This window comes from Delphinus delphis, chromosome 1 (assembly GCF_949987515.2).
Source record: "Delphinus delphis chromosome 1, mDelDel1.2, whole genome shotgun sequence".
NCBI classification, from domain to species: domain Eukaryota; kingdom Metazoa; phylum Chordata; class Mammalia; order Artiodactyla; family Delphinidae; genus Delphinus; species Delphinus delphis.
This window is the reverse complement of record NC_082683.1, coordinates 55,135,661-55,147,856: the sequence shown is the minus strand read 5'-3', so window position 1 is coordinate 55,147,856 and position 12,196 is coordinate 55,135,661. Positions and strand designations below refer to the sequence as shown.

The 12,196-nt window shown below is 37.2% G+C and overlaps 1 protein-coding gene across 5 annotated transcripts in view; it reads right to left on the bottom strand.

Annotated features, from left to right (window-relative positions):
- Positions 1-12,196, bottom strand: part of RAVER2 (ribonucleoprotein, PTB binding 2) — a 108,553-nt gene that overhangs the window by 76,004 nt on the left and 20,353 nt on the right. For all 5 annotated transcript variants that reach the window (XM_060023252.1, XM_060023267.1, XM_060023261.1 and 2 more), the window contains exon 2: positions 11,981-12,047. In XM_060023252.1, the coding sequence (XP_059879235.1) occupies positions 11,981-12,047 (67 nt within the window). The remainder of the gene's footprint in view (positions 1-11,980; positions 12,048-12,196) is intronic.

The window sequence follows — 12,196 nt, the reverse complement described above, 5'->3', positions numbered from 1 at the left end:
ACATTAACGGTGAAAGCCAAAACCATTTACTCTGAGATAGGGAATAAGGTAAGGGTTCTTGTCTCACTAGTTTTATTAACATGGAATGAAGGTCTCTGCCAGTGCAGTAGGACAAATGCAAGAAGTAAAAGACACAAGGGTTAAGAGGAGAGAAATAAAGCCTGTGTGAAAGACACGCTTGAGTGTGTAAAAATTTCAAACGAACCCAACAAAGAATTAGAATATGTAAGTTTACCCAGGTTGCCTACCAGGCCCTTTTGATCTGACGCCAGCCTCAGCAACTGCCACACGTCCCTTCCCCACCACATTTCTTTATCCTCTAATGACACTGAGTTGTTCGTAGCTCCCTAGACTGCAACTTGTTTCAAGCATCTATATGTTACACATGTAATTCCCCTGCCTACGAGATCTCTCCCAATATCTTCAGCCACTCAAACCTTTTAGCTGGCTTTCAAATCCAGCCCAGAGGTTAACGCATCAGGATCTCCAGGAAGCATTCCCTGATGTTCTCTTCCAGTTAGAGTTAACCCTTGTCTTATTATACCTCTGTATTTTGAACACTGAATGGATTATTGCACACATCACACTTTATTATAATCTATTTGTTTAGATGCCTGCTATCCTATCAACTGTGAGCTCCCTAAGTTGCTAATGAATATATCTCCATCAGCTACCATAGTGTCAGGCACACAGCAGAGGATCTGTAAGTGTCAACTGAATGGATGAATGTATACATGCATAGATTAACTAGTACATTTTAAAACTGACAACTTCTTATTTTCCTTCCCTTAGGTATCTGCATTTGCTCAACCCAAGTAAGACATTTGATGGTAGAATTTAGATAACACAATGAAGCAAATTTAAAAGTCCAGGCAGTAGGAAAAAGAGGTCACTGGTTCTCTTCTATAGCTTCTTCCATTTCTTTGCAAGGCCATAAATTCTCTAAAAAAAAATGTCCAATTTTCTCACATTGACTCTGTGGAAGTGAAAGATGTCACTCTACAGAGAAAAGGGTATAAGGGATTTGGAGATTAGTTCTGTTTCCATTTTCCTACCAAAATTTTAATATTCGACGATTGGTCCCAATCCTTTCACAAGTCACAATTTTATTTTATCCTTTTGCCATTGCTTGCTCCACTAGTTAATTTATTATTGGGACAAATTTGATGGCAAGCATGCAAAAACTTTTTTCCTTAATGTATCCTATTTTAATACAATTATTTCTTCTTATTTATAACAGAGAGCTCTGGTTTTAAGGTCACAGTTTATAACTGTAGCCATCCTTTATTAATCTATTAATTATTATCTGTTTCTTCAAACACCACCATAGCTCCTGAAATCCAAGGCAATGTCATTTAATACAATTACTGAGTTTCTTCGTTGTATTATTCTAGTGGGTGATTTTGGCTTTGTAGTATACATCTTTAACTTAACAGTTACCATGAAGTGATACTGGTCTCTTTCTGTATAATCTAAAAACTTTACAACAGTGTACTTCCATTCCTCCCCTCCCAACCTTTGTATTGTTGCCATGCATTTTATTCCTACATGTGTTATAACCTCTACAATATAGTTATTATTTTCACTTTAAACAATTATCTTTTAGAGATCTGAATATTAATAGAACAGTCTTTACACACATAAAGACAACATCTGGTATTCTGCACTTTTTTGTGTAGATGCAGATTCCCATCCCGCATCATTTTCTCCATGCTTTATTAAAGGACTTCTTTAAATACTTCTTATAATGCAGGTCTGATGGTGATGAATTCTTTCAGCTTTTATATGATTGAAAAACATCTTTCTTCACGTTCATTTTTAAAGGATATTTTTTGGTGGGTAAATAATTCTGTGGGATTTTTTGAGGTATAAATGACATAACATTATATTAGTTTAGGCGTACAATTAATCCAATATTTGTATATACTGTGAAATAATCACCACCATAATTCTAGTTAACAACCATCACCATACATAGTTACAAAAATTTGTGGGGCGGGGTGGTGGATAAGAACTTTTAAGATCTACTTTCTTCACAACTTTCAAATATGCACTATAGTATTATTAATTATAGCAACCATGCTGGGAACTTCCCTGGTGGTCCAGTGGATAAGACTCTGTGCTCCCAATGCAGGGGGACCGGGTTTGATCTCTGGTCAGGGAACTAGATCCTGCATGTGTGCCGCAACTAAGAGCCTGCATGCCGGAACTAAGAGCCCACATGCTGCAACTAAAGATCCCGCATGCAGCAATGAAGGTCCCGTGTGCCGCAACTAAGACCCTGTACAGTCAAATCAAACAAACAAACAAACTATAGTAACCATGCTATACATTACATCCCCATGACTTATTTTATACGGAAATTTATACCTTATGACTCCCTTCACCCATTTCGCCAACCCCTATCCCTAGCCTCTGGCAACCACCAATTGTTCTCTGTATCTATGAGCTCATGTTTTTTGTTTTTTGGTTTTTTTAGATTTCACCTATAAGTGAGGTCCTACAGTCTTTGTCTTTGTCTGACTTATTTCACTTAGCATAATGCTCTCAAGGCCCATTCATCTTGTCACAAATGGCAAGATTTCATTCTTTTTTAAGGCTAAATTATATTCCATTGTCTATATACACCACATCTTCCTTATCCATTCATCCATCAGCAATCACTTAGGTTGTTTCCATGTCTTGACTATGGTAAATAATACTGCAATGAGCATGGGGGTGCATATATCTTTTTGAGTAACTGTTTTCGTTTTCTTCAGGTTAATAGCCCAAAGTGAATGAATTGCTGGACAAATGGTAGTTCCATTTTTCATTTTCTGAGGGACCTCCATACTGTTTTCCAGTGGTTGCACCAATTTCCATTCCCACTAACACTGCACAAGAGTTTCTTCCTTTTCTCCACATCCTCTCCAGCACTAAGTTCTTGTTGTCTTGATAATAGCTATTCTAACAGGTGTGAGGTGATAGATAATTGTGGTTTTGATTTGCATTTCCCTGATGATTAGTGATACTGAACACCTCTCCATGTATCTGTTGGCCATCTATACGCCTAATCTGGAAAAATGTCTATTCAGATCCTCTGCCAGGTTTTTTTTTGTTTTTTGTGGTACGCGGGCCTCTCACTGTTGTGGCCTCTCCTGTTCCGGAGCACAGCCTCCGGACGTGCAGGCTCAGCAGCCATGGCTCACGGGCCCAGCCGCTCCGCGGCATGTGGGATCTTCCCAGACCGGGGCACGAATCCATGTCCCCTGCATCGGCAGGCAGACTCTCAACCACTGCGCCACCAGGGAAGCCCCTCTGCCAGGTTTTTAATCAGACTGTTTGTTCTTTTGCTATTGAGTTGTATGAGTTCTTTATATATTATGGATATTAGCCCCTTATCAGCTATATGATTTGCAAATATTTTCTCCTATTAAGTAGGCTGCCTTTTCATTTTAATGGTTTTCTTTGCTGTGCAGAAGCTTTTTAGTTTGATGTAGTCCCACCTGTATATTTTTACTTTTGTCACCTTTGCTTTAGTGTCAAATCCAAAAAATCATCACCAAGACTGATAGGAAGAAGCTTACTGCCTATGTTTTCTTCTAGGAGTTTTATGATTTCAGGTCTTATATTCAAGTCTTTATGAAAAATGCCAATGGAATGTTTGATGGGATTGCACTGAATCTGCAGATTGCTTTCAGTAGTGTGGACATTTTAACAATCTTAATTCTTCCAACCCATGACCATGGAATACCTTCCATTTGTCTTCAATTCCTTTCATTAATGTCTTAATAATTTTATGGTTATCTTTTTTTTCTTTCAGCAAAGAAAGAAAAGGTGTTGCCCCATGGTCTTCTCATTTGCATTGTTTCCAATAAACATGCATCATCGTTATTTTTTCCATCTAAATAATATGCCCTTTTTTGGGGGGCACTGTTTTTAAGATTTTTCTCTTTATTACTAATTGCAAACAATTTGATTACAAATGTACCTTATTGTAGTTTTTTTCGTGTTTTTGTGCTTGAGGTTGGTTAAACTTTGGGGATCTCTGGGTTTAGAGTTTTCATCAAATTTGGAAAAAATTCAGCCATTAATTCTTTAAATATTTTTACTGTACTACTTGCTCTCTCTTACAGAGACTCCATTACTCCACCATTAGGACTCTTGAGGTTGGCCCAAAGTTGACTGATACTCTGTTCATGTGTTATAGTCTTTTTTTCCTCTGCTTCATTTTTGTTGTTTCCATGTATTTCACATTCACTAATCTGTTCCTCTACAATGTCCACTCTGCTAGTTAATCCCATCCACCCATCCCATTTTTCATCCTGGACATTGTAGTTTTCACCACTAAAAGTGTGAGTTATTTTAATATCTTCCATCCTCTATTTAGTATGTTCAATTTTTACTATAAATTCTTGTACATATGAAACCCAGTTATAAAAACTGTTTTAATGTCCATTTTCATTAATTCATCTGCTTCAATTCTAGGTCAGTTTTGATTGATTGGTTTTTCTCCTCATTATGGGTTGTATTCTCCTGCTTCTTTGCCGTATCTGGTAATTTTTAATTGGATACCAGACATTGTAAATTTTTACCTTGCTGGGTACTGGATTTTTTTGTATTCATATAAATATCCTTGAGTTTTGTTCTAGGTTGTGGTTATCAGGAACGGGCTTGATCCTTCCTGGTCTTGTTTTTAAATTTTTAGCATCATTAATCTAGAGTCAGTTTTCTCCACTCTTGAGACAAAACACTTCTGAATACTCCTTCTAATCAACCACCAATTATGCTGTCTATCATCCTCACTGGTAGGAACAGCACCATTCCCAGCTGTAAAGCCTTCGTCAATATTTATAACATTGAAGTTGTACATAACCTACAAACCCAGTAATTCACTTGTGGAGAAACAGTTGCAATGTATATTAGAAGACAAGTAAAAGCATATTCACTGCAGCATTATTTAAAATGCTGGAAAAGTTGAAGCTTCCTAAATGTCTATCAGTAATGAATAGATTTACCAATGGTAATAAATTGACAGGACAGAATGATATGTAGTAGTTTAAATCAATGAATTAGAGCTGTAAGTATCAATGTGGAAAGATCCAAAAAACAAAATAGAGGTTAAAAAAAAAAAAAAGCAAGTTGCTAAATGAAAAATACAGTAGAATGCCATTTACATTTAGTTTTTAAAAACACCAAGTACAACACTGTTAACTTTACATATAGTAAAACTTCCGGCATTAGATGGGATGCCTTGGCAAGAAACAGCTCCACAATTTCAATGGGTTAACAAAAGGGTTTTTTTTTCTTGTTGCTTTTCATGCTGCATATCCCATGCTGAAAGGAAGGAAGGAAGGAGGGAAGGAAGGAAGGAGGCTTTGCTCATTATAGTCACTCTGGGACTATGTTTAAAGAGCTTCTGTAACCTTCCTCAATCACTTTAGCAAGTGGAGGGGTGAGCAGTGAATCACATGCTAGCTCTGAAATCTTCCACCTGGAGGGGATACATGCCATTTCCACTGCACTTCATTAATCGAAAAGCAAATCACATGTCCATTGGTAACTTCAAAAAGGAATAAGGAAGCACTATCTTACCTCATGACCAGAAGAAAAAGAAAAAGAATCTGTGAACAGCTCTATGATTACCACAATTAATCATTAGAGGGAGGGAGGGAATGGAACCAGAGAGGGGTAGGAACTAATTTCATTTTTAACTATAATGTCTTTTTTACAATTTTTTTTATAAGTCAGAAAAAATAAATGCAGAATTCCTGACCATACTATCAGAGGTATTCATTCAGTAGTACTACATTAGGGCTCTAGCATGTATATAATATTTTTAAAGACAAAAAACTACTTAAAAAACTTTTTAAATTGAAGTATAATTGACAAATAACATTAGTTTCAAGTGTACAACATAATGATTTTTTTTTGTTGGCCAAGCCACGTGACATGTGGGATCTTAGTTCTGCGAACAGGGATTGAACCCACACCCCCTGCAGTGGAAGAACGGATTCTTAACCACTGGACTGCCGGGGAAGTCTCCCATAATGATTTGATATTTTTATATATTGTGAAGTAGTCATCACAGTAATTCTAGTTAATATCTGTCACCATACATAGTTAAAACTTTTTTCTTGGGATGAGAACTTTCAAGATCTACTCTCTCAGCAACTTTCAAATATGCAACACAGTATTATTAACTGTGACAGAGTCACCATCCTTATATATTACATCCCCAGTACTTCTTTATTTTATAACTGGAAGTTTGTACTTTTTGACTTCCTTCACCCATTTCATTCACCCCTTACAAAAAACATTTTAAAAGCATAAAATACTTCAATAAGACATTTGCTAATTTGGGAGTCGGTATATATATAATGGTTATATCATCCTCCATACGTTTTCTTATTTTTTTATCATCTCAAACAGATGTTTTTAAACATTTACATATCATTTGTACACAAAGAAAATAATCTAGTTTAGGCTTTTAATCTCACAGATATAAAACTAATGTGCAGAAAAATTAAACGATTTTCCCAATTTGTATAACTAAAGCTCAAATCACATAATTTACTAAGTCCAGTAATATATTAGTAAAACTGAAGGATACTTAACATAAAAAACACTCACTAAAATTTTACAACATGTAACATTAGAACATTCATTATAAAAATGCATAAAGCTGTAGTATTATATTATTTATTTATATTTTTAAAAACCAATGCAAATTCATTTTTTTGCCTAATTGTTTATTGAGGTATAGTTGATTTACCATATTATATTAGTTTCAGGTGTACATCATAGTGATTCAAATGTTTATAGATTATAAACAGGTCTATCCATGTGTTGCAAAAGGCAAAATTTCATTCTTTTTTTATGGCTGAGTGGTATTCCATTGTACATAGTACCACTTCTTTTTTATCCATTCATCTGTTGATGGACACTTAGGTTGCTTCTATATCTTGACTATTGTAAACAGCTGCTATGAACATTGGGGTGTGCATGTATCTTTTTGAATTAGTGTTTTCACTTTCTTTAGATATTTACTCGGGAGTTGAGTTGCTGATCATACGGTAGTTCTATTTTTAGTTTTATGAGGAACCTCGGTACTATTTTTCATAGTTGCTGCACCAATTTACATTCTCATCAAGTGCCCAAGAGTCCCTTTCTCCACATTCTTCAACATTTGTTATTTGTACTCTTTTTGATAATAGTCATACTAACAAGTGTGAGGTAATATTTCATTGTGGGTTTGATTTGTAGTTCTCTGATGATTAGTGATGTTGAGCATCTTTTCACGGGGCCTGATGGCCACCTGTATGTCTCCCTTGTAAAAATGTCTATTCAGGTCTTCTGCCCATTTTAGTTGGGTTGTTTGGTTTTTTGACATTGAGCTGTATGAGCTGTTCATATATTTTGAATATTAATCACTTACCAGTCATATCCTTTGCAAATATTTTCTGCCATTCAGTAGGTTGTCTTTTCATTTTGTCAGTGGTTTCCTCCTCTACGCAAAAGCTTTTAAGTTTAATTAGGTCCCATTTGTTTATTTTTGCTTTTGTTTCCTTTGCTTTAGGAGGGATATCCAAAAAAAATATTGCTACAATTTATGTCAAAGGGTGTTCTGCCTATGTTATCTTCTAGGATTTTATGGTTTGCTGTCTTACATTTAGGTCTTTAATCCATTTTGAGTTTAGTTTTGTGTATGGTATGAGAAAATGTTCTAATTTCATTCTTTTACAAGAGCTGTCCATTTTTCTCAGCATTTCTTGAACAGACTCCCTTTCCCCCACTGCATACTCTTGCCTCCTTTGTCTTGGATTAATTGACCATAAATGTCTGGGCTTACTTCTGGGCTTTCTATTCTGTTCCACTGATCTATGTGTCTGTTTTTGTGCCAGTACCATACTGTTTTGATTACTGTAGCTTTGTAGTATAGTCTGAAGTCAGGGAGCATGATACCTCCAGATCTGTTCTTCTTTCTCAAGATTGCTATAGCTATTTGGGGTCTTTTGAGTTTTCATACAAATTTTAGAATTATTTGTTCTACTTCAGTGACTAATCCTATTGGTACTTTGATATGATGGCATTAGATATGTAGATTGCCTTGGGTAGTATGGTCATTTTAGCAATATTACTTCTTCCAATTCATGAACACTGTATTATCTTTCCATCTATTTGCGTCATCGTCAATTTCTTTCATCAGTATCTTAGAGTTTTCCGAGTACAGAGTAAATCTCCTTAGATTTATTCCTATGTTTGTTTTTTTTGTTTTTTTGTTTTTTTGATGTTATGGTAAATGGACCGTTTTCTTAATTTCTGATAGTTCATTGTTAGTGTATAGAAATGCAACATATTTCAGCATATTAACGCTGTATTTTGCAACTGTACTGAATTCATTGATGAATTTTTGGTGGCATCTTTAGAATTTTCTATGTGTACTGTGTGTCACCTGCAGTGACAGTGACAGTTTTACTTCTCTCTTTCCAATCTGGATTTCTTTTCTTTTTATTGTATGACTGCTGTGGCTAGGACATTCAGTGCTATGTTGGATAAAAGTGGCAAGAGTGGGCATCCTTGTCTTGGCCCTGTTCTTAGAGGAAATGCTTTCAGCTTTTCACCATCGAGTATGATGTTAGCTATGGGCTTATCATATGGCCTTTACTATTTTGAGGTTTGTTCCCTCTGTCCCTACTTTGTTGAGAGTTTTAATCATAAATCGATGTTGAATTTTGTCAAAAGCTTTTTCTGCATATATTGAGATGGTCATGATTTTTATTCTTCAATTTGTTAATATGGCTTATCATATTGATTGATTTGCAGATATTGAACTATCCTTGCATCCCTGGGATAAGCCCTGCTTGACCATGGTGTATGATCCTTTCAATGTATTGTTGATTTCAGTTTGCTGATACTTTGTTGAGGATTTTTGCATCTATGTTCATCAGTGATATTGTCCTGGAATTTTCTTTTTTTGTGGTGTGCTTGGTTTTGTTATCAGGGTAATGCTGGCCTTGTAAAATGAGTTCAGAAGTATTCCTTCCTGTGCAATTGTTTAGAATAGTTTGAGAAGGACAGGTGTTAACTCTTCTCTACATGTTTAGTAGAATTCACCTGTGAACACATCTGGTGCTGGACTTTTGTTTGCTGGGAATTTTTTGTTACTGACTCAATTTCAATGCTCTGGTAATTGGTCTGTTCATATTTTCTATTTATTCCTTGTTCAGACTTGGGAGACTGTGCATTTCTAGGAATTTGTCCATTTCTTCTAGGTTGTCCATTTTATTGGCATATAGTTGTTCACAGTAATCTCTTATGATTCGTTGTTATTTTTGTGGTGTTAGCTGTAACTTCTTTGCCATTTCTGATTTTATTGATCTGGGCCCTCTTTTTTTCTTGATGAATCTGGCTAAAGGTTTATCAATTTTGTTTACCTTTTCAAAGAAACAGCTCTTAGTTTCATTGATCATTTCTATTGTTTTCCTAGTCTCTCTACTTCATTTATTTCTGTTCTGATCTTTATGATTTCTCTCCTTGTGCTAACTCTAGGTTTTGTTTGTTCTTCTTTTTCTAGTTCATTTAGGTGTAAGCTTAGGTTGTTCAAGAGTTTTCTTGTTCCTTGAGGTAGGCTTGCATCTCAGTAAACTTTCCTTAGAATTGCTTTTGCTGCATCCCATAGATTTGGATCATTGTGTTTTCATTTGTCTTCAGGAGTTTTTTAATTTCTTTTTTGATTTCAATGATACAATGGTTGTTTAGCAGCATTTTGTTTAGCCTCCACATGTGTGTTTATGTTTTTTTCAATTTTTTCTTGCAGTTGATGTCTAGTCTCACAGTGTTGTGGTTGGAAAAGATGCTTGATATGATTTCAGTTTTCTTAAATTTACTGAGACTTATTTTTGGCCTAGCATGTGATCTGTCCTGGAGCATGTTCCATGTGCACTTGAAAAGAATGTGTATTTTGCTGTTTGGGGATGGAAGTCCATTAAGTTCATTTTGTCTAATGTGTTGTTTAAGACCAGTGTTTCCTTATTTTCTGTCTGGATGATCTGACCAATGATGTAAGTGAGGGGTTAAAGTCCCCTAGTACTATTGTGTTACTGTCAATTTCTCCCTTTATGTCTGTTAATATTTGCTTTATTACTGCTGTATTTTCTTCTTGGATTGATCTCTTGATCATTATGTAATATCCTTCTTTGTCTCTTGTTACAGTCTTTGACTTAAAGTCTACTTTGTCTGATATAAGTATTGCTACTCCAGCTGTTTTTTGATTTCCATTTACATGGCATACCTTTTTCCATCCCCTCACTTTAAGTCTGTGTGTGTCTTCAGAACTGAAGTGAGTCTTTTGTAGGCAGCATATGTATAGTTCTTGCTTTTGTATCCATTCACACGTTCTATGTCTTTTGATTGGAGCATTTAGTCCATTTACATTTAAAGTAATTATTGATAGGTATGTACTTATTGCCATTTTGTTAATTGTTTGGGGACTGTTTTTGTGGTAACTTTTTTATTCCTTTCTTCTTTTGTTCTCTTCCCTTGTGATTTGATGACTATCTTTAGTGTTATGTTTAGGTTTCTTTCTCTTTCTTTTGTGTATATCTATTACAGAATTTCGGTTTGTGGCTACCATGAGGTTTTTATGTATAAATCTCTATATTATTATTTTAATTTGCTGTTTTAATTTCAAATGCATTTTAAAAACCCTGCATTTTACTCCCCTCCCCCCCATTTACTGTTATTGACATCATATTTTACATCTTTTGGTTTTATGTGTCCCTTAACTACACATTTCAGATATAAATGATTTTACTACTTTTGTCTTTTAACCTTCCTGTTGTTGTGTTGGTTAGATTCTGACAGGGCAGGCTGCAGTGCTGTGGTGGTCCTGAGGCTGGTGTCTGCCCACTGGTGGGAAGGGTTGGGGTCCCGGGGATCCCCGGACTAGTACCCGCCCACCAGGAGGTAAAGCTGGGTTCTGGGGCTTGGCTGGCTAACTGATAGGCAGAGTTGTGTCCTGGGGTCTCTGGCTGCAGGGCCCGGGATCCCAGAGCAGGTGTCCGACTACTGGTGGGTGGGGCTGGGTCCCAGGATATCCAACTACAGGGCCCTGGGTGTCCTTGAGCTGGTTTTAGCCCACTGGCATGCAGGGCCGGTTCCTAACACAGTTGGCTGCAGGGTCCTAGGTGTCCTAAAGCTTGTGAGATTTCCTGGTAGGTGGGGCTGGTTTCTGGGGAAGCTGGCTGAGGGGCCCAAGATGTCTCAGTGCTGGTGCCGGCCTGCTGGTGAGTCGGCTGGGTACTGCCATGGCAGGCTGCGGGGCTGTGGTGGTCTTGGGGCTTGGGTCTGCCCACTGGTGTATATGGCTGGAGCCCAGGATGTCCTAGAGCTGGTACCTGCCCACTGGTGTGTGAGGCTGGTTGAGAGGCTAGAGCCAGCTTGCTGGTGGGCAGAGCCAGAGCCCAGGGGGGTCTTGGGGCTGGTACCTGCCCACTGGTGGCTGGAGCTGGGTCCTGTGGTCTCCGGATGCAGGGCCCTGGGGTTCCCAGGGCTAGTGCCTATGCACTGGTATGTGGAACTGGGTCCTGGCCCCTCTGGTGGCTATGGGCTCAAGGGGTCTTAAGGCAGCCTGGCCGCTGGTGAGTGGGGCTGTGTCCCCACCCTTTTAGTTGCTTGGCCTGATGCATCCCAGCACTGACCCAGCAGGGCCAGGTCAGGCACTAATAACCTAGAGGGAGGATTCCAAATGGTGCTTACCAGCACCAGCGTCCATGTGGTAGAATGAGCTCCCCCAAATGGCTGCCACCAATATTATATTAATTTATGTGATTAAAATTTAGAATAATATTACCTTCAGAAAATAAATTAAGTAACATGTATATAATTTAATGTTTAAGAATTTCAGAGATTAGCTTAAGAATAAAAAGACACTTAGCTTTTTTGCTCTATAACGACAACCTGCAGAATTAAAATCAGACACTTAGAACAGAAATCTTACCTGTTCGCTTATTTCTGTCCACATAACAATACTTTAACTCATAGTCTTGTAATAAATCATGAACTTCCTGAAAGAGACAAAACATGAACTCAATAAACACATGAATGCAGTTAGTAGATGATCCAGCTTAGCAGCCGACCACCATTACCATCACCATCCCCCATGTAAAAAAATCTTCCATGGATCTCCATCACTTATTTAAATTAAAGGCATTCA